This window comes from Musa acuminata, chromosome BXJ3-8 (genome assembly GCF_036884655.1).
Source record: "Musa acuminata AAA Group cultivar baxijiao chromosome BXJ3-8, Cavendish_Baxijiao_AAA, whole genome shotgun sequence".
In the NCBI taxonomy this organism is placed as follows: Eukaryota; Viridiplantae; Streptophyta; class Magnoliopsida; order Zingiberales; family Musaceae; genus Musa; species Musa acuminata.
In genome coordinates this window covers 19559689-19579518 of record NC_088356.1, presented here as the reverse complement: position 1 = coordinate 19579518, position 19830 = coordinate 19559689, and the positions used below count along the sequence as shown (strand labels likewise).

The 19830-nt window shown below is 37.4% G+C and overlaps 2 protein-coding genes across 12 annotated transcripts in view; both read right to left on the bottom strand.

Moving 5' to 3' along the window:
- Nucleotides 1-634: 634 nt before the first annotated feature.
- LOC135585586 (uncharacterized) lies at nt 635-3542 on the bottom strand. 2 transcript variants are annotated; one of them, XM_065163837.1, is made up of 5 exons: nt 3290-3542; nt 1991-2761; nt 1711-1917; nt 1543-1634; nt 635-1445 (listed from the first exon to the last, which is right to left on the bottom strand). In XM_065163837.1, exons 2-5 carry the CDS (start codon nt 2723-2725, stop codon nt 776-778), a joined length of 1704 nt encoding a protein of 567 aa, XP_065019909.1. In that variant the 5' UTR covers nt 2726-2761; nt 3290-3542; the 3' UTR covers nt 635-775. The 2 variants fall into 2 exon arrangements, with proteins under 2 accessions (XP_065019909.1, XP_065019908.1); XM_065163836.1 differs by having other exon boundaries at nt 3322-3539.
- Nucleotides 3543-4631: 1089 nt separating this feature from the next.
- LOC135645671 (uncharacterized) overlaps nt 4632-19830 on the bottom strand; it is a 38753-nt gene continuing 23554 nt past the window's right edge. For 2 of the 10 annotated variants that reach the window (XM_065164302.1, XM_065164296.1), the window contains exons 9-22: nt 13927-13968; nt 13640-13756; nt 13363-13559; nt 11765-12021; nt 11553-11674; nt 11381-11423; nt 11197-11288; nt 10630-10678; nt 9855-9925; nt 9627-9746; nt 8108-8193; nt 7875-7920; nt 6960-7062; nt 4632-4904 (exon numbers count right to left, since the gene is read on the bottom strand). In XM_065164302.1, coding sequence (XP_065020374.1) covers nt 7009-7062; nt 7875-7920; nt 8108-8193; nt 9627-9746; nt 9855-9925; nt 10630-10678; nt 11197-11288; nt 11381-11423; nt 11553-11674; nt 11765-12021; nt 13363-13559; nt 13640-13756; nt 13927-13968 — 1296 coding nt within the window. In that variant the 3' untranslated portion in view covers nt 4632-4904; nt 6960-7008. Of the gene's footprint in view, nt 4905-6959; nt 7063-7874; nt 7921-8107; nt 8194-9626; nt 9747-9854; nt 9926-10629; nt 10679-11196; nt 11289-11380; nt 11424-11552; nt 11675-11764; nt 12022-13362; nt 13560-13639; nt 13757-13926; nt 13969-19830 lie in introns of those variants that run through there. The other 8 variants (XM_065164297.1, XM_065164299.1, XM_065164303.1 and 5 more) reach the window with 8 other exon arrangements.

Here is a 19830-nt window from a genome sequence, read left to right as displayed (position 1 = left end):
AGTTTACAGCAATGAACCGATCATAGGGCTGCTCAGATATCGTAAGGTGGATTTCTTTGATCTTTTATGATAACGTCTGTGTTTTTAAATTTAATCCAAAGATAAGTTAAATGTGTTGACATTTTGGGTGGGTTTACATAAATAAAAATCAAGGAATCGATGGTGAATTAGAGTACGAATATTATTCTCTATAATTAATTAATTTTTAACGTTTTGATCTTTATATTTTAAAAAGTTACATTATAAAATAAATGAATAAGACGAGAAAACCTTATAAAATATTTAAATATTTCATGAAATTAAATTAAATTATTTACAACGTCAAATGAAACGAAAATACAAGATTGTTCTCTATAGTTAATTAGAGTACGAATATTATTCTATATAGTTAATTACTTTTTAACGTTTCGATCTTTATATTTTAAAAAGTTACATTATAAAATAAATGAATAAGACCAGAAAACCTTATAAAATATTTAAATATTTCATGAAATTAAATTAAATTATTTACAACGCCAAATGAAACGAAAATACAAGATTGTTTAGTAGATGAGTTAAGAACACGACCAGTACTAGAACAGAACAATCGAGTGATGTCCCCAACCATACTAGATTCAAATGTTCTTTGCCTTGATGATCCTTAGCCTCCTTCTTGCTGCCGCTTTCACATTTCTCCAACCATCATACTAGTTAGATTCAAGGGTTCTTTGCCTTGATCCTTAGCCTCCTTCTTGCTGCCGCTTTCACATTTCTCCAACCATCATACTAGTTAGATTCAAGGGTTCTTTGCCTTGATCCTTAGCCTTCTTGCTATTTGTGCTGCTCTTGGATGGAGGGGCTTCTTGCTGCTGCTTTCGCATTGCTCCAACTCTACCCAGTTTATGACCCTCAAGATCAGTGACTGCGGGCAGGATACTACTGCCATCAACCCATCACCACCACCCATTGATCCTTTAACTTTCTTCAGACCTGACTCCAACGCTGTCTCCAAAAACTCCATGAACCATTTTCCCGCTTCACCTCGTATCTGTTTCGCCAATTTGATTGAGCTCCCTAAACTGGAAGTTGGTGCTTTGACCTCTTCGGCACCAGTGTCGTCCTGTCCTTTCTTATGGTTTGCGTTTGATCTTGGGTGCTTGCGGAGGCTTGCTCTGAACTCGTTTGTCTCACCAACGGATTTGGATGCTGCTACCGCTCTTCTCTTGGTTGAGGTTGCAGTCGAGTTGTTTGAGTTGTGATCTCTCTCTCGCAAAATGGATGCGTCATCCTTGTCGATTTGGTTCTTTGTCGATTCCTCCTGGGGTGGTGGAGTGATTAAAGTAGCTGCTTGAATCGCTTCTATATCAGCCACTGCCTGCACGATCTCTTGGTGAAAGCTCAGAAACTGATCGAAGCAAGCGGCTGGTGCTTCGGGCTTCGCACTACTGCTCAATTCCGAAAACGTTCTGCAACAAATTCACGGAACCATATCTAAACCTTCAAGATCCAATTGCGAGTATGTAGTCCCGGATGTCGGGAGGGGTAGTAGTGTTACAGTCTCACCTGACGACCCGAACTACAGATTCGGTGGCAGAAGCATCACGGAGGGCCTGAAGAGCTGCCTTCTGAGCTGCTTCTCTATGCTCCAGAGCCTCCTGCAAGACAACGGGAGTACGTATAAGCACAGTTACAAACCCACCAAGCAAGTTGGTACAACGTAAAGGATTGCACCTTTCCGAGAACGCTGAGCCTTCCGGGCAAGGACATGCCTTCGCTGGAACTTTGCTTTGCGGTGTCACATTCTTCAGATAGATGGTAATGCGTGTTGTCGATCGTAGTTGAACTGCTTTGTTCATCAGATGATGCCCAACGAGAGTCCTCGGCATCTCTGGCAGCACTTCTCAATTTGGTCATGGGTGTGTGAGTTACGTCCTTAACCTGTATCAGAGATTAGCAGACGCTGCTTTCAGCGGCCTCACGAAGAATAGCAAGTTTTCTTAGGGGAGCTTACCACACTTGGGAAGGGACTCTTTGGGATCTTAGGATCTCGCTCGGCGACGGTCTTGCTCCTTGAGAATCTGGAGATGCTGCAGCTTTTCCTTACCGCAGCTGAGCTTGCTTCCTTGGCGTCCGACATCTTAGACAGAAGAGCCCCGCTCACCGACGATCTCGTATTGATGCCGGAGCTTCCTTCCTTGCCTGGTGTTCCACTTGGTGGTGGCGACAAAACACCACCATGCGTCCGGCCCTTCCCCGGCGTTTTGTCCTCGAAGTCCAAGGCCGTCGGCTTTATGACGGGGTTCTGCTCCCAGGAACCTCTTCTGGGAACGGAAGAAGCAGTGGCGTGCCTGGCCGATGATTTCTCGCCGCTTCCTCTGCAACGAACGATGGGTTCCGGCGTGCCCATGAGGGGGTGTCGGCCGGGCAGCGGCTTGGCGCCAACGAGCACGGGAACGGGGGACCCCGGCTCCAGCCGATCGACGTGGATGAACTGGCCGAGCTGTAGCTTGTTGCTCAGAACAAGGTCGTCTTGGTCGAACGGCAGGCTGGCGTAGATGGAGTTGGACGAGTCGGAGAGCTTGATGTAGAAGCCGTGCTTGGGCCAGAGGTCCTTCTCGTCGAGGTCGGCGGGGACGATGTCGGTAACCTGCAAGAGTGCGGTCCGGTGCTCGCCCACAGGCTTCTGGCTTCCCGTGTTCATCCCATTGAGAAGCTTCATCAGAACACCGGGCGCGAGTGCTGCCATGATGTGAAGAAGGTGGAGAACACAAGCACCGTGCGGCTGAAACAAACAAAGACGTCAAGTAAATCAATCGATGTTGCAGGTGACGCTCTCCATTCCTACAGTGGATGCATTCAAGATGTGTGGAGCAACACAAGAAGAGGAAATTATGGTAGCTGAATGCCATGGATCGTCAGTGAAATGTAATACACGAAGAAAGTCGATCGGACCATTTTTGAACATTGAGAATAAAGAAGGAATAATATGGCGCACCAAAAAAATGTATAATAATCCTTCTCTGTTACCGAAATAGGAATAAGAACCAACGACAATCGATCTGCTCAACCAGCACGGCCAGAACAAGAGAGTAAGATAGAAACAATTATAAAGAAAATTAAGAAATAAAGAAAAGAAAACAAACAATTTATTCAGAGATTCCTCCATCACATGCCATTAAAAACACAAGTCTAGCAACCATCACAATAAACAAATAAATAAAAAGCTGAAAAACAAAAAAAGACCATTCAAGATGTCCACAAATCTATGGGTTCATTCATAAAGAAAGACAGAGTGGGAGAGATCAATCACTTGAAACCAAGCTGAATTGTGAGAATCCAAACCCCCAAAGAAAGACGCAGGCAGGGAGTCCCGAGGTGACGGCTTTATCTTGACAGCGAATGCTGTGGGATGGACGAGAGATGCTCTTTCAGGAAAAACCAACGCCGAATGATCGATCACTGCGCTGCAGCTGCAGCTGCAGATTCGGGGAGAGCAGGAGAATCGGTATGGGGAAGAGGAGGTGGGACGGCAGGGGAGAGAGCGCGGCGGCGACAAAGCGTTGAAGGCAGGAACGCAGCAGCGTGAACTTACAAATCATCACATCATTATTATTATTATTATTATTATTATTATTATTATTATTATTATTGTTGTTGTCGCTCCCAACGGTCAAAGAAGTCGACTGAAGCATCAAAAGTTTACTTCTTTAAGCCTCCGCATTCCACAGGGGTGCACTTACACGGAGAAGCAGCGATGGCCAGCCTTGTGGATCCCACGGCTTATTTCCAGCTCCGACACGGGTACGTTACCCTGCAATCAAACGGACGTGAAAAGGGAAGGAGCGTTCGGGATTTGGAACGTTGCGCAACGGTCAAATCTTCCTCTTTCGTATTATTATTATTATTATTATTATTATTGCTGCCTGTTATATTTATTTTATTTTAATGAATGGGAGTTAAAATTACGAGAATACCGTCATGCCCTGCGAGTTAATTAAGCATTTGGAAATACTGCCGGAAACAAAATACAACTTACAAAATCTAGTTGAAGTTTTTTTTTTTTTCCAAATTTCGTGAAATAAAATGTTCACCTTCGTGACGGAAAGTGTGCCCCGCATTAAAATAAATAACAGCCGTCGTTGGTCGAGTCAACTCCTTTTTGGGCATTCATAACATATATATATATATATATGCACGTGTTAGTTTACCGCATTCGCCAACAAACAAATGAAATCAGAAATTTCTTTATTCATTTTCATTATTCTTAATTCAAAAGAAAAAGTATATTATTTGATTAATGTCGATAAAATGCAAAAGTATTGTTAATTCCCATCATAAAGCAATCATCATTATAACAAATTATGAAAATATTACGCAACGAAATAGGTATAATAATCATCATTTCAAACAATGTTCAAAATCATACTAATACATGGGGAGCACTAGCTCTGAGACACCAATCTAATCATCAGCTCTTCAAATCAACTGTTTGAAGTCATATCCGACCTCCATGACGCATTTGAAACCAAACAAATTCTCCTGTATAATAATTATCATGCTGGATCCAACAAGAAGTTTGATGAAATTATTTGACAGTCATAAGCATGAACCCATATCTCTTGTACCGGGTTTAATACAGGTTGATCAAAGTCTCGAACTAATGTGCATCACAGCATACTGAATATTTTCATACTATTTTAAGCATACAGTCCACAAGGCATTTAGTTGAGAAAAAAAAAAAAAAAAAACAGCTCGCTTGATAAAATAGGGAGAGTTTACAACAGATGCATTTATCAGCAAACTCACCAGCAGGCACACATGTACAGAATGAAAAAGGGGGGCAAAAAATACATGCATTTATGGCTTTGTAGAAACATCTATTTGAAAAATAGACCCTTTTTCCTCCCTTTCCTCTTCTCACCAGCCTGCAACAAATAGGAAATTTCATTTTACTACTGACACTCCCTAAACCGATGTGCATGTGTACATAAGTATAATAGAAAATTCAGAGAAATAGCATATATAAACCACTTGAAGTTACAGAGATGGGAAAGATGCCAGAGGGCTCTTTAGCTCAACTTTCCAACCAATTTGTCAATCATTTCTTAAGTATTCCATTTCTTTTCCATTCTAGTAAATGATATTCCAATTATTGCGGGGTTTTGTGCAGAATTCACTAAACTGCAAAATACTTTTTCTGTCAATTACAAAAGACTATAATTTAAACTAATCAACACTTATTTCCAACACACTTGTCTTTGGGACACAGTACATTAAAGGGGAATCAAGAAAACAGTATTTTATATCTACAGAAAAAGTATGACATAGAAAAGATAATTACTCTGTTATTGTAATCAAGAATTCATGGAACCATATACAACACGATGGGAGAACGTTGTAGAGAAAAAAGTTTCAAGGCACAACATATTGATAACCAGATCTTTGGTAAGTGAAACCATTGTAGAAAAGTCAGAGATTAAAATTGGCATTGACCCAGTTCAGGATCAGTAGATAGAATAGTTGGATTCAAGGTCTATGCAAAGTATATAAAAAATTGCATATATAACATAAGATGCCAGAGGGCTCTTTAGCTCAACTTTCCAACCAATTTGCCAATCATTTCTTAAGTATTCCATTTCTTTTCCATTCTAGTAAATGATATTCCAATTATTGCGGGGTTTTGTGCAGAATTCACTAAACTGCAAAATACTTTTTCTGTCAATTACAAAAGACTATAATTTAAACTAATCAACACTTATTTCCAACACACTTGTCTTTGGGACACAGTACATTAAAGGGGAATCAAGAAAACAGTAGTTTATATCTACAGAAAAAGTATGACATAGAAAAGATAATTACTCTGTTATTGTAATCAAGAATTCATGGAACCATATACAACACGATGGGAGAACGTTGTAGAGAAAAAAGTTTCAAGGCACAACATATTGATAACCAGATCTTTGGTAAGTGAAACCATTGTAGAAAAGTCAGAGATTAAAATTGGCATTGACCCAGTTCAGGATCAGTAGATAGAATAGTTGGATTCAAGGTCTATGCAAAGTATATAAAAAATTGCATATATAACATAAAATACAAAAGTATACTATTCATTTTTTCATTTTTTTTCATTTTATTTTATGCTCAGCCTCTTTTTTTATTTTGTTTTTTTTCTTTCTTTTTACTCTCTGTCTCTCTCTCTCTCTCTCTCTCTCCCCCTGAACTTTGTTCATTTGTCAGTTCACAATCCCTTTCCTTCTGAATCTTCTATGTTATGGCAGCTCAAAAAGGAGTGCCTAGCAAGGTTGGCATAGGAGTTGTAGGTAGCCTTCTCAACCCTTTTTCCTATCGCCATTTAGACTTCTTTATCTTCTTGATGGCAGGCTGGAGCAAGCATCTGTGACATCAGGGCATCACAAATGGTGGAAGTTGACAGAGGTGAACACAAGCGGATAAGTAAAGGATGATCATTTGAGGTGAATAATAATCAACGGGCTATTTTTACACATAATTAAGAATGGTCAAATTCCTTTTTAAACCATTCAGTTTACATAATTCACCAGAAAACTGGCCAGGTCATTCAGTTTCTCTTGGTTTTCATGCCTGTCTGATTCAACACAACAGAACCTAAAAGGGGTCGGGATGCTGGTTTCATTGGATGGAGCAATTGCAGCATGTTCCAGTTCTGATAACTTGGAGAATAATTCCCAACATCATTTTCAGCAACTATGAACTGCAACAATGGCAATTGCATAGACAACAAATTACAATAGCTTCTACTAGACTATTTAGCATCCCTGATAATTTCTGAACAATATTATTCTTTAAATGGACATTTGTTTATACATAATGGATGATAGCTACACCTGGGTCAAAGGCAGTTAGACACTGTTTGAGTATGAATCTAAGCCATGTCAGCAGCAAGGCAAGATACAGGTTGGCTAGGAACAACCTGCCGATATAGAGAGCTTGGAGGTGGTTACCAGAGTTAATGGAGAAGTAGCTACCCTTTGTAGATGTTTACTGGGCCAATCAAGCTGATGCTTTATTGGCTGCAGAGGCAACAAGAGTGTCTGAATTTTGCATCTGAAATGAAGTACTGAATTTAGATTTTGCTAGAAAGATTACTTCACAATAGTTAAAATAACTGATGGTGAATGATTTCCACTTACTAGCTAGGCAAAACTTTGCATAGTTAGTAGAGGGTCAAAAATTTTGCATACTCATGATAAGCAGAATGTGGAGTTCTGATTGAAGCATACTGCCTTACAATAGCTGAGATGATAACCGGTTAATACACAATCCACAACATTTGAGACAACACACAAAGTGTTCAAAGAAGATTAAGCAGCTACCAATTAGCTTTTGATAATTGTGCATTCACAAAAATTTTTCATGAAAGCACATCAGGTGGGTGATTGGCTACCTATCATGATAAGCTAATCAATGACATGGACAGCGGGCCACAGATGGCTTAAGTGTTTTGTCTGTGAATGCTGGGGCTTTGTTTGGTGCTAAATGGTGCCATGTCAACTTTAGAGAGCCATGACAATTTCTTCTGCAAAGAGGATTGCCTAGTTAAACTCCATAATTGAAGTCTTCTTATGATATTTTCAGTCCATCTCTTAAAAATGTTCATTCCAAATCCCCAATCATGTAAGCTATGCCACGTAATAGCGCAACCAGTTGACAAATTATCACTCAATAATTAAATTGTGGAAGAAATAATAGTACCTTTATCGGTATTTAAATGAGCAAAAAATTGATAGACCTGACTAAACAGTTAATCAAATGGATATACTGAGAGCAAATATGGAAAAAAATTAATGTCATTAGAAGATCAGAATATGCTAAGTTCATCACTGAATGCACATAAATACTGGGATAAAAGTATATACCATCACTTTAAATAATCTCATTGTAAGAACAATTGTATCTCGCAGCCTGAAAATGCAAACACGATACATCACTATGAATAATTAGTAGAAATAGCAACAAGATGGCACATACTTTGACCAAGATTACTCATATGCTATGGATAACATTCAATGGTGTAGCTTATCACTAAAACATCAATTGGTATAACGTGGATTAACTGCTAAAATACTAAATGGCATAAACAGAAACTCACACACTACTAACTTCTGTCTTCAACAGATGTTCTCCGTTAGTGCCCTGAATCAAAAACTCTGTAGGATGTACATACGGGATTGCAATCTGCAGAAGCACAATAAAATTTTTATTCATAGTGTTCTACTTCAACATAGTCCACAGGTACCTTAAACATGTGTACACAAACAACTGAAGGTGAAAGGAATATCATATTTAAGAAAGGTCATGCAGATGTTGAAATTACAAACTTGACCACCATAGAGACAAATAAACAAAGAAATATATGGAACTAAGTAATTTCAGATTAACCAATATACAGATAAATAAACAAAGAATTATGGGGAACTTCCAAGCTACCAAATGATTTGCCTGCCCCATTTGCTCCGAATTCATAATCAATCCCAACAAATTAAAAGGTCCCATCATAGGCCTCCCAATTCATTTGCATCCAAGCCTTCATCACATCACTTATAATCCTTTAGTTGAAAACAAGATGTCATCATTATTTTACCCTATTCTTGATCTCAAGAACACACCTGGATCATTCCCCATTTTCTTTATCAAGTAGCACTGTGATTTATAAATACACTCTATCCATCCAATAGTTCTGACCACCATCTCACAGTTGTCATCTTAGGTCTCACTTGATTATGCCATATTTTCGCAGCTTGATATTTGAAATTTTAAGACTAATCAACCCTGTTAATGTCTTACTCTAAGATATAAATCATTACAATATTATCCCTAATTTTCAGTATTAAAATCACGAATTACACAATATACACATCAAAACTTAGTCCTTGCATTTAATTTGTGAAACTATGTTTAACTAGTTTAAGTTCATTATGTTTACCACAGTCCATCTCAATAAAAATCAGAGCAACTATAAGTAAACATATGTATGTCTTCACAATATTTTTTGCTTCAAACAGTGATTTTCTGTAGTGAATTTCTGTTTTTGAAATAATCTAGTTTCATGTTGGACATCAAAAAGGACTGAGAGATCATTTCATCACAAAATATAAAATATGTCAAAATATTCTAAATAAAGGCAATTGGAAATATTTGCCTATTGTCTATAACATCTTCGAGCATAGTAAAATCCTTCAATTTAAACTTAAATAATCCTTTCTCATTACACTTGAGTTTTTGTACTATTTTTCTTGGACATAAAATATCTTCCCATTAATGTATGGAAGTACATTATATCTAGGAACAAATGCAACAAATCTTTACAAACGTCCTCATCAGTTGTGACCAAAGGCTACATTACCTTCAGAACTTGCATCGAATGATTTTTATACACATTCCAGTATATATAGCATCAACAAGGATAAAAATTTAAACAAATATAGACATTATACCTACATCTGAAACCTTATATCTTGTCATGAGGGAACTTTTTCAAAATGAGAATATGACTGAAGAACATGAAAAAAACCAAAAAAGGGGCATAAAGAGGAGGAGAAAAGAGAGAAATTGGGGGGAGGGAACAGGATCCATTTAAAAATAAATGCATGACAAGGGAAGCATCATACAGTAGTATTTGGTTGAAATTTCTCCGTGACAACAACACCACGTGGCCCAGTGCATTTTATGCTGTAACCTTCTCTCTTTATTGACAAAATAGCAGGATCCCATATGTCAAGATATCTAGTCTGCCGATAAGTGAACACATTCAAAACACTAGTGACAAGTATTACCCCAGTGTACTTGATTTCCCACTGACAAATGCAAGAGATAAAAAAGGCTAGCAAAAAACATACCGATAGCAAAACCTCATATGATACATGTCCATCCGAAAGAGTTCTCTTAATTTGCTCTTGCATTTCAGGATCTGTCAAACGATAAAGTAAAAGTGCATATTTATATAAAGTTAAAAGATAGGCTAGTGCCTTAAACAAAATTAAATATTAAGAACAGAATCAGGCACTTAGCAACAAGATTAATATAGCAATGCTAACTGCACGGAGACATAAACATTCAAGTAAAAGAGGAAAAGGTAACCTGAGACAACAAGGTCTTAGTTACAAGTCTTAAAGTAGCATGCAAGTAACAGATGTTACAATTAATCAGCATCAGAGAGAGCAGTAAGACAAGTACGATTAAACATCTGTGGAAGTTCTGCCCACAGCAAAAGAACTTTCTCGATATAGTAAATATACATAACAGTGTATGCTTCAACAAACTATTAGGAGAACTGGATCTAAGCCCTACGACTTCTATGCAATCCATAAATCAACGTTTACATAAATATAGAGACTACTATTCAGGTTCTGGATAAGGGATAAATTGCAAGTAACATCTCTATACCATCATACAGTCCCCCACTTGTGGACCAGAAAATTTTCAACTAAAAAACACAAGTGATCTACACTTCACAAGGTCGGATCATTTGTGAGTGCATGCTTTTAAGACAATATCATCTTGTAGGAAGAAAAATTTCATCAAAAACACAAGAATGCCTTGGTTTCAAATATCATGTTTAACAGAAAATGAGAGATAGAGAAACGTCCAACTCAATAGAAACATGTGCCTCACCACAAGTTATCTTTCTTTGATCATTAGCGAAAACCTTTACAGGTTCACCCTACAGTAAGAAAAAGGGGAGGTACTATTAGCAAAAATGTCACCTAAACCTGTGTAGTTATCAACAGAAAGTAATGAATATATTAATCTATTATTTCTTAAATTAAACACAAAAATCTGCTCAATATGACCACAAGACTTCCTGCTGTTTGTTCCTGAGACCATATCTACTTCAGCAAATGGAAGTACTTTCTGTAGTTGAAAACTTGAAAAGTTTCCAGAAGAACATTTATGGACCGAGAATTTCTTCCACAAGAAAATTCTAAAAATTCTCTATGAAAATTATAATGTAGATGATTAACGTTTTGAACAAAAAACTTCTGCATTTCTCTAAACCGTTTAACTACAAAACACAGATTCATTTCAAAGATGATGATCAGAACACATCGCATTTGTAAAGCAACAACAATGATCTACCAGTCTTCAGTCTGTAATCTTCCTTGCAATTCAAGCAGGCTATCATCTCTTTGGATTTGACACAGTACAATTGCAAAAATTATTAACAGCAAACAGATATACCTTCCGCTTCCTGTCATCCAGGGGTTGGACTTCAATAGCAAGGTATGAGTCCACGTCATCAGCAGTAACTAAATAAGTGGGTTGTTTTGCTCCTACCAACAGAGAGATCATGAGCGCCAAATTTCCTTGAACAAAGATTAACAAGAGAAGGATAGAACTTGGAACAATTTGGGAAATATTATACCTTCGATGTAGTTCACAGATCCATCTTCTAAATACCGTACCCACTACAAATGGGAAAAAGAACTGTTGTTACCACTTACTAATGAGACTGAAAATAGCAATCTTTATTTCAACCAAAAATATAAATGCTGCAATGTTTGTTGAAACAATGGTACAGGAGTTAGAAAAAGCACCCCAAAGTTACAACTAGTAGTTCCATTGATTGAGTAGCCACTTGCTTGAAGTTCCCTTCCAGGAAATGCTTCACCAGAAATTCGAAGACCGTCTATTGCTGGCAAGGGATCATCATCTGCTGCTGCATATTTGAAGTTATTATAAGAAGTCATGGATCATCACTTCATAACCTGAAATGAAACATAATACAAATGTATAAATAGTCTCATACCTTCGGAGAATGAAGAACTGGGCTCCTCAAGGACAGTTGGAAGGTAAGGGTAAGAGTTTGGATCATCCTGTCCAGATGATAAATAGGGGGAGTTTCCAGGAGCCCAGTGTACAGTAGGTTCTCGTCCATGCTGAAGAGAAACAGTCTCAGAATCATCATTCCTGCTGCTTTTAATATTTTTGGAGTCAGCACTAAGATGTGCAACATGAGAGTCATCTTGATTTGTTTGAATTGAAGCATCGTAGGCAATGGAATTCCTGAAAAGACAAAACAGAGACAGGAATAATATCAAGGCAGTGGATAGATTGCCCCATTTTGCGCCACGGATGGCATATGAATCACATTAATTAGCATAGTACTTACAACAATTTTTTTTTTATTGAAAACAGATTTCTGCTTCATCATAGCAATAATATAAAGAAGATAGCAGTAACACTGATGTAAATATGTGATGAAAGAACAAACGTGTGATTAAGCAGAAATCGGTAAACAAACCACTGGAAGAAAAAACAGAAAAGAAGCAGCTGCTGCACTCTCCAAAATGTCTGCAAAAACTCACTTGTGTGGCACCTCTAAATTCTAATGCATTTGTTGTTTGTTACTTAAAAAGCACCAATTCCTGGCCTGTGATTTTTGGTTCAAGCAAATAAAGGAGAGAAAAAAAAGTTTAACAGTCACAATAAACTTGAACCAAGGCTTGAAGTCCAGTCCTTGCTGCAGTAACTCTATATATTCATCAGGCAGGATGAAGGTCAAATCTCATGTACCTCTGTAGTACAACCACAACTGTTGTTGCTCACAAGCTTACCAAGTCAATGAAGAAGCTTTGGAGAACCTGAAGATCTATTACCTGTTAATAAGGGGCGAGGTTGAGAAGGAAAAGGAGTATAGGAATGGAATACAAGAAAGAATAATAAAAAGAAGATAATAGACACTGGAGGAAGAAGAGGGGTAACAAAAGAAGTAAAAAGAAAACAGAAGCAACATTAAGGACAAAGCTCGTGAAATTTCTTTAAGTTCAAGCATCGACTTGACAAATAACTAAAGATGCATTTCAACAAGAAGTGACCAAGGGTGGTGCAGTAGGTGTTCCATACAAGTTAGAACTAGATAAAGTCAAAGACATCAAGAAAAAGTAGCAATATAGTATTTTCAAATAACCAAAAGAAGTACCACCCGTTACATTGAATAATTAGATCAAAGCCTAAATGGGGTCTTAATTGAACAAGAATAACTCTGGAAACATAAAAAGAACACCATAGATCTCAATGTGCACAAAGAAAAAACCCCACCTGTTAATTGAACAAAAAGTAGCAAGATAGTTTAATTAGATAGTATATTTAATTATAATTAGACCCCACCTGTTAAAGAAATAACCCCAATGTGCACAAAAAGTAGCAAGATAGTATATTTTCAAATAACCAAAAGAAGTACCACCCGTTACATTGAATAATTAGATCAAAGCCTAAATGGGGTCTTAATTGAACAAAAACAACTCTGGAACCATAAAAAGAACACCATAGATCTAAATGTGCACAAAGAAAGAACCCCACCTGATAAGAGCATCTCATGAATAGTGCCAAGTTATCAAGACTGACCTTCTGGTTAAAGGAATGTTTGTTTCTGGGATGTCATGGTCCAAATTCTTTGCGTGAACACTACTTGGAAGAGGTTGCTGGTTCTGGTTCCTGACTGCCTCCCAGTCAGGTTTCGTTTGAAAGTTGGAAGGAGAAGAAATTGGAGACCGTGCATGTGGATAGGCTGCCTGTGGCACGATTTCCAGGTTATTTTTGTCCTGACACAAACATATTAGATTAGGAAAACTTGATTTAAGATACCAAGGAGGAAACTAAAATGAAACAACATATGACATACAGAAACAGCCACTTGTGCACCAAGCAGTTCGGAAGGTGATTGTGGTGGAAAGCCTGGATTATTTGATGACTCTGCATACCAAGGAGCTAACTGGTACTGAGACTCTTTCAGTTTCTCCTGCAGAGAGTATGTTTGTTGGCAAGGTTATTTCAGGCTTCTACAAGAAATTTTCAGCAAAAAAATATTCAATTTTTACCAGTTAGGTGCACTTCCCTAATGGTCAACAAAACATATTAATTTTTAGAACACAATACATGTATCAACATCTATTCTAAGAAAGAGGATACCTCAGCGATGATGAGTTTTTCCTGCAAATGTCTGAACAAAACCTACAAGAATTAAGTGCACATACAATAAGAAAAGACATAATACAATCAGTTTCTTAAAAAAATCTAATCAAAACATATTAACCATTGATAAGTCACAATATTTCTGAATTTCATTCTTAAATATGTCTTTTAAGTAAAAAAATCATATCTTATAAATATCTTTCAATTTGACATCAGGTAGGAGAACTTGTCATTCATTATATGCAGAAAGACAAAGGAAGTTGCATATCCAACCTGAACCATTATAGTCTTATTCAAGGTTTTATATGTCATGTCATAACCATGCTGATCAGACACTAGCAAAGAATGCCAGTAACATACCATGCTAGTACAGCATGTCTTGCACGCAATTAGTAGTCTGGCTCACATATTCAAGCTTTGACATGCTTTCTTGACTGTTCGCTTACCCTTAAATTCACACAATAGATATGTACTTTAAGCCATGGATCTGCCATCCTGTCACGAACAAACTTCTAAACAGGATGTTTGATGTAATGCTTATGTATGTCCGTGTCTTTTGGTATGTTCATGCTCTACACAGCATGTAGAGGGACGGACGAAGGCTTAATAGTCCCATTTTAGTTAGGTTGGTGGCCGCTTTAGGCTTGTAAATAAAGGTTGTGTCATTTGGACACGTATAAGAGATTTTTGATCTGATGAAATGGACTATTTTACCCTTTGTTGTGCAACTATTCAGAGCTTGTAAAGTCTGTTTGTAATTTGCATTGTCTATGAAGTGTTTTCGGAGATGTTTGCTTGTGGATCCCGACTGAGGCGTTTTCTCTACCCCGTTCTCTCTTATGTGGGTCCTAATGGACCATGGGAGGCTTCGGGGAGGCTGACCTTTGCGGACGGACACGCAAGGGTGCCGCACGACTTAGGCAAAACCAGCTAAGTCCGTGACAATCCGATGTTCTCTTTTTACTTTTTGATGCTTTAAACATCATAATGCCGTGATTGAACTAATTTATATCTGTTAATTATCGTGAAATAGGCTGTGTAGAAGAATGTATTTAGAAAACATTTCATTTTAGTCAAAAACAAACCAAAGCATGAGTAAATTGTTGAAAACATCATACACAGTGGACAGTGTACAATAATAAATTCCAAATAGAAGACCAATCATAAATATTATATATTGGAAAGTTTTAACATAACCCCAGTGTCAGACTTTTAAATCAAAGGTCACATTTTGACCACTCAGTACCAAAAAGAATGAAGGAAAAACACATATGCCACCATCTGCTAATTTCAAGTTGATGCAAGTATTGTGAAGATACTATTGATGCTGTGGACAAATTATGTATTGATATTGTCATGATCAAAGTATTGAATACTCATGAGACCTGAACCTACCAACCATGTATTTACCAGTCTGACCAATTACCATATCGAAATCTATGTAGTTCAATCTGAGTTCACATATTATTTGCTTATAAAAATTCTACTGGTTCATTTAATGGTACCGGACTGTATAGGTTGGTTTACCACTAGTTTAACAGTATCATCTTGGTTCAATAGGTCGCTGAAACATACATAGAATAAGTATTTAAATCCTTGATCAGGATGTACCATCCATAACAAGATAATCTGCATTGGTATTAAGAAGGGTACATCAAAAGACACATCAAAAACCATCCAGATGGCTTGATGCATATCCACTATGCTACTGGACATGTCCTGAGACTAGGAGGCTGCTTGGGTGTTGGTTCAGGAGCATGTTAAAGGGAGGATGACCCAGGAATGATTAAACCCAGTTCGAGTTGTGCTCCAATTCAGCTCAACCGGAGTTCGAGTCGAACTCCAGTTCAATTTTAATCTGGCCAAACTAAACCCAAGCTCAAGAGCTAGATTCAGTTAGCTCAAAGAACCAATCCAGCTCAATCCGAGTTTAACTCAGATAGAATGGAGAGTTGGACTCCAATTGAGAATCCAACCCTAGTTAGGAGTCCTCCCCTCCACAGTTATAAAAGGTGTGGCAGCACTATTCACAGCAGAAAAAACATCAGAAGCTTCTGTTGAATCTCGTATTTTGATGATAAAACCAATTGATAAGTGTTTATGATTTGATATGCGTTTTGAGTAACGCAAGATGCTTCGATCAGTGAGAGACAATTAAAGCAGAAAGAATCATGTTGGGTCAGAGAAAAACATGTCAAAAGATTGGACGTCGCGCCAGAGGATCGGTCGACGTATCGACAGAAGGCTTCGAGCCATGGATTCGGGCATCGAGCCAAGAAGAGCGGATATTGCGCCAAGGATATCGGAGTTGCAAAGGTCAACTAGCCGATTGGGCAATAGGCCGCAAGAGAGGACGATGCGTCGAAGAATCGGACGATGCGCCGAAGAATCGGATGAAGCGTCAATGGACCAATGACATGCCGAACAACATGATTCATGCTTAGTAATGATTGTCTAGATCGAAGTATATTTTTATGTGTGCAGGATTAACTACGATAACAAGGCAGAAAGCAAAATGAAGTCCCGGAGTTAAGAACGTGATTTCATTAGGAGTTTGAGAGTTCGTCGAAAGTCCGAACGTTAGTCGGAAGTTCTGTCGGAACCAACCGAGAAGTCAAGGAGCTTGCCAAAGAAGCTCGTCAGAACTCGCCAAGAAGATCGTCGTGAAGTCCAGAAGCTTCCCGAGAGTCCGCCGGAACATTGCCGAGAAATCGTCGGAAGTTCGCCGAAAGCTCACCGGAAGAAATCGGACTTATTTTGCTTAGAATATATCTTAGGAATCATAGTTAGTACATAATTAGAGTTGGGATTGAGAGGTAATCCCATCAACTCTGTTAGGGGCCAACTGGGCCCGAAGTTGGGTTGGTTTGGGCCGGATTCAAGGCCCAACCAGGATGCTGAAAGCCTGGTCGACAGTGGCACTGCCTGGGGAACAGCACCCCAGGAATTCTTTGCGGTGGTACCATCCAATGGCAGGGTGCCAAGCGATGGCACCGCCCCTGTCAGGCGGTGGTACCGCCTAGTGCAATGTTAGTGTCAGATTGACACTAGTAGTGGTACCACCCGTACCCAGGAAATCCGGGATGGGATATTTTTAGGCTCCAAGTTTGAATCAACTTGAGACCTATAAATACCCCTCATCCCTGGTTAATAAACACAAGTATTGAGAGTAAAAAAAGAAAGAAACACTGCTGCAATCTTGTGTGAACTCCTCTCCTTCTTCTAAGTGTTAGAATAGTTTGAGAGAGGAGTAATTGGGGGTGTAAGGGTCATCTCCTAAACCCAGTAAAAGGAGAATCGAGTTGTAAAAGGTGGTTGGTCTTCGTCTATTGAAGGAAGACCGATAGTGGATGCCGGTGGCCTCGACGGAAGAGGAATCGGTGGAGTGGATGTAGGTCACAACGACAGAACCACTATAAAAATCTGGTTTGCGTTTTGTCTTGAACAATTTACTTTAACTGCAAACTGCCTTCTCATTACTTGTTACGCTCTTCTTATTGCCTTCAAAGTTAAGCATTTCCGAAATTGGTTTTATCGTACAAAACGAAACGATTTAAATCCGTGATTTTACCATTGCACTAATTCACCCCCCCCTCTTAGTGCCGACTCGTTCCTAACAGTTGGTATCAGAGCCTCATTTTTCTCATTTGGTTTAACACCCAAGAGAAATAACTCTTTTCGACTTTCAAGAGGGTCACTCTCTCATTCGTCCTCCCTTGTTTAATGGGACGGACTACACATATTGGAAAACTCGAATGAGAGTTTTCTTGCTTTCGTTGGATTTGAATTTATGGAATATTATCGAAAATGGATTTCAAAGGTCTTCTCTTCTAATGAACCATTGGAATGATTTGGAGAAGAAGATTTTTTCTTTAAATGCGAAAGCTATGAATGCTTTGTTTTGCGCTTTGGATAAAACTGAGTTTAATCGGATTTCTACTTGTGAAACGACTTTCGATATATGGCACACTCTCGAAATCACACATGAAGGCACTAGCAAAGTTAAAGATTCGAAAATCAACTTTTTAATGCATGATTTTGAACTTTTTCGAATGAAGCCAAGTGAAACCGTTGTTGACATGTACACTCGTTTTACGGATGTCGTCAATGGTTTAAACGCACTTAGTAGAAGTTTTTCGGATTTTGAACTTGCAAACAAGATTTTACGTTCTCTTAATAAGAGTTGGGATTCAAAAGTAACGGCTATTCAAGAATCAAAAAACTTGAACCATTTACCAATTAAAGAACTTATAGGGTCTTTGATGACCTATGAAATGACGTGCAATGCACGTGAAGAACTTGACAACCACCTTCCAAAGAACAAGAAGGATTTCGGACTTAGAACAATTGAAGACCACTCGAGCATAAGCTTAAGTGATGGTGAACTTGAACTCCTCATGAAATTTTTAAAACAAGAATCGAAAATTAAAAATGAACTTGAAAAGAAGAAGAAGGCGACTTTGGATGAATCAAGCTCGTCCGAAAACGAGGAGAAAACAAAGGTGAGGAGGCAAACTACGCCTTAACGGCATTCGACAATGAGGTAAACAACTCAAACGAAACTCCTTTAATTTATTTCGAAATTACATAATGCTTTTCACGAGTTGTTCTTAAATTAGTTGAGAAAAATTATATATATATTTTTTGAATTGCATGTTTAATGAAAATACAAAAATAAAATTGGATCATGCTTACCTTTCTAGTGATTTTAAAAATAATCATGAAAATTATATGTTTTATGATAAACAAACAAAATGATTTTGATTAAAAATGTCTTATGCTCAATGAAACCATGATTGACGAATATGCTTTATGTTTAATGATTTCTTTGACTTGTATGCCTTATCATGATGAATATTTTGAAAATAAATGTTTGTATCATACTTGATGATTTTTATGCATAAGGACTTAAAGTAATGATTTGAAATCATATGTTTTGGAATTATGTGTTACACTTTTTGATCTTGATAATTTTTTTAATCTTTCCGTTTTAAACGTTGATGCATGGTTTTGACATAAGAAAAAATATTTGGACATGCTAATATAAAACCAATCACACAAATTGAAACCAAAAAAAAGTTTAGATATCTTTAAGAATCATTCAACATTATGTTCAACGAAACCATGCTTGATGTCTTAATGAAAATGTACTGATGATTTGAAAGCATTTTTAACTAGTTTATATTTCGAACTTATGCATAATAATTTTTTCGATCTTTTGAAAGTTCTTTTTTGGTGTTAATGAATGATGCATGGATTTGGCATAAAAGAAAAAAACATACATGTATGAAATCAATCAATAAGTTGAAACAAAAAGAGGAAAGCATTTTTCTTGAAAACTTCTCAATCCCTACCTTATTGATTTTTCATTAAGAGATCAATAAAATTATTTATGCCATTTTAAATCTTTAAAAAAAATGTTGAGATTTTAATGATTTTGACGATCTGAATTTGAATAAGTTTTATCAAAATCATGATCTTGGTTTATTGGAATTACTTGAGATATTTTTTTTAATCAAGATCTCTTCTTTGTACTCCTACGATTTTTCTTGGTATTTTACTAAAGAGGAGATTTTTCTATGTGAATCATAAGATTTCTTATGCATGAATTAAAATCTTTTTCTCCTATATTTCCTCTTGCGATTTACTAAAGAGAATATCATTTTCGAAATTCATGACTTAAAATTTCATTTGAATATATTTTATTATATGATCTCCTAAGAATTCTTTTCGTTAATTATTTAAGAGGAGATTTGTTAAAATGGATCATGGTTTCTCTTGATTTCTCGAATTTTAGACTTGATCTTTCATTTTTTATGATTGAAATAATGATTGAAACATTGATGATATGAATGCATAAAATACTCATGATATTGTTTTGATACTCTAAAATGATATAAA

Coding starts and splice junctions, on each gene's coding strand:
- LOC135585586 (XM_065163837.1), bottom strand. CDS start 2,725: ATGGCAGCACTCGCGCCCGGTGTTCTGATGAAGCTTCTCAATGGGATG. Junction 1,635..1,710: donor GGCTCAGCGTTCTCGGAAAG/GTGCAATCCTTT, acceptor GTTGTCTTGCAG/GAGGCTCTGGAGCATAGAGA. Junction 1,446..1,542: donor TCTGTAGTTCGGGTCGTCAG/GTGAGACTGTAA, acceptor AATTTGTTGCAG/AACGTTTTCGGAATTGAGCA.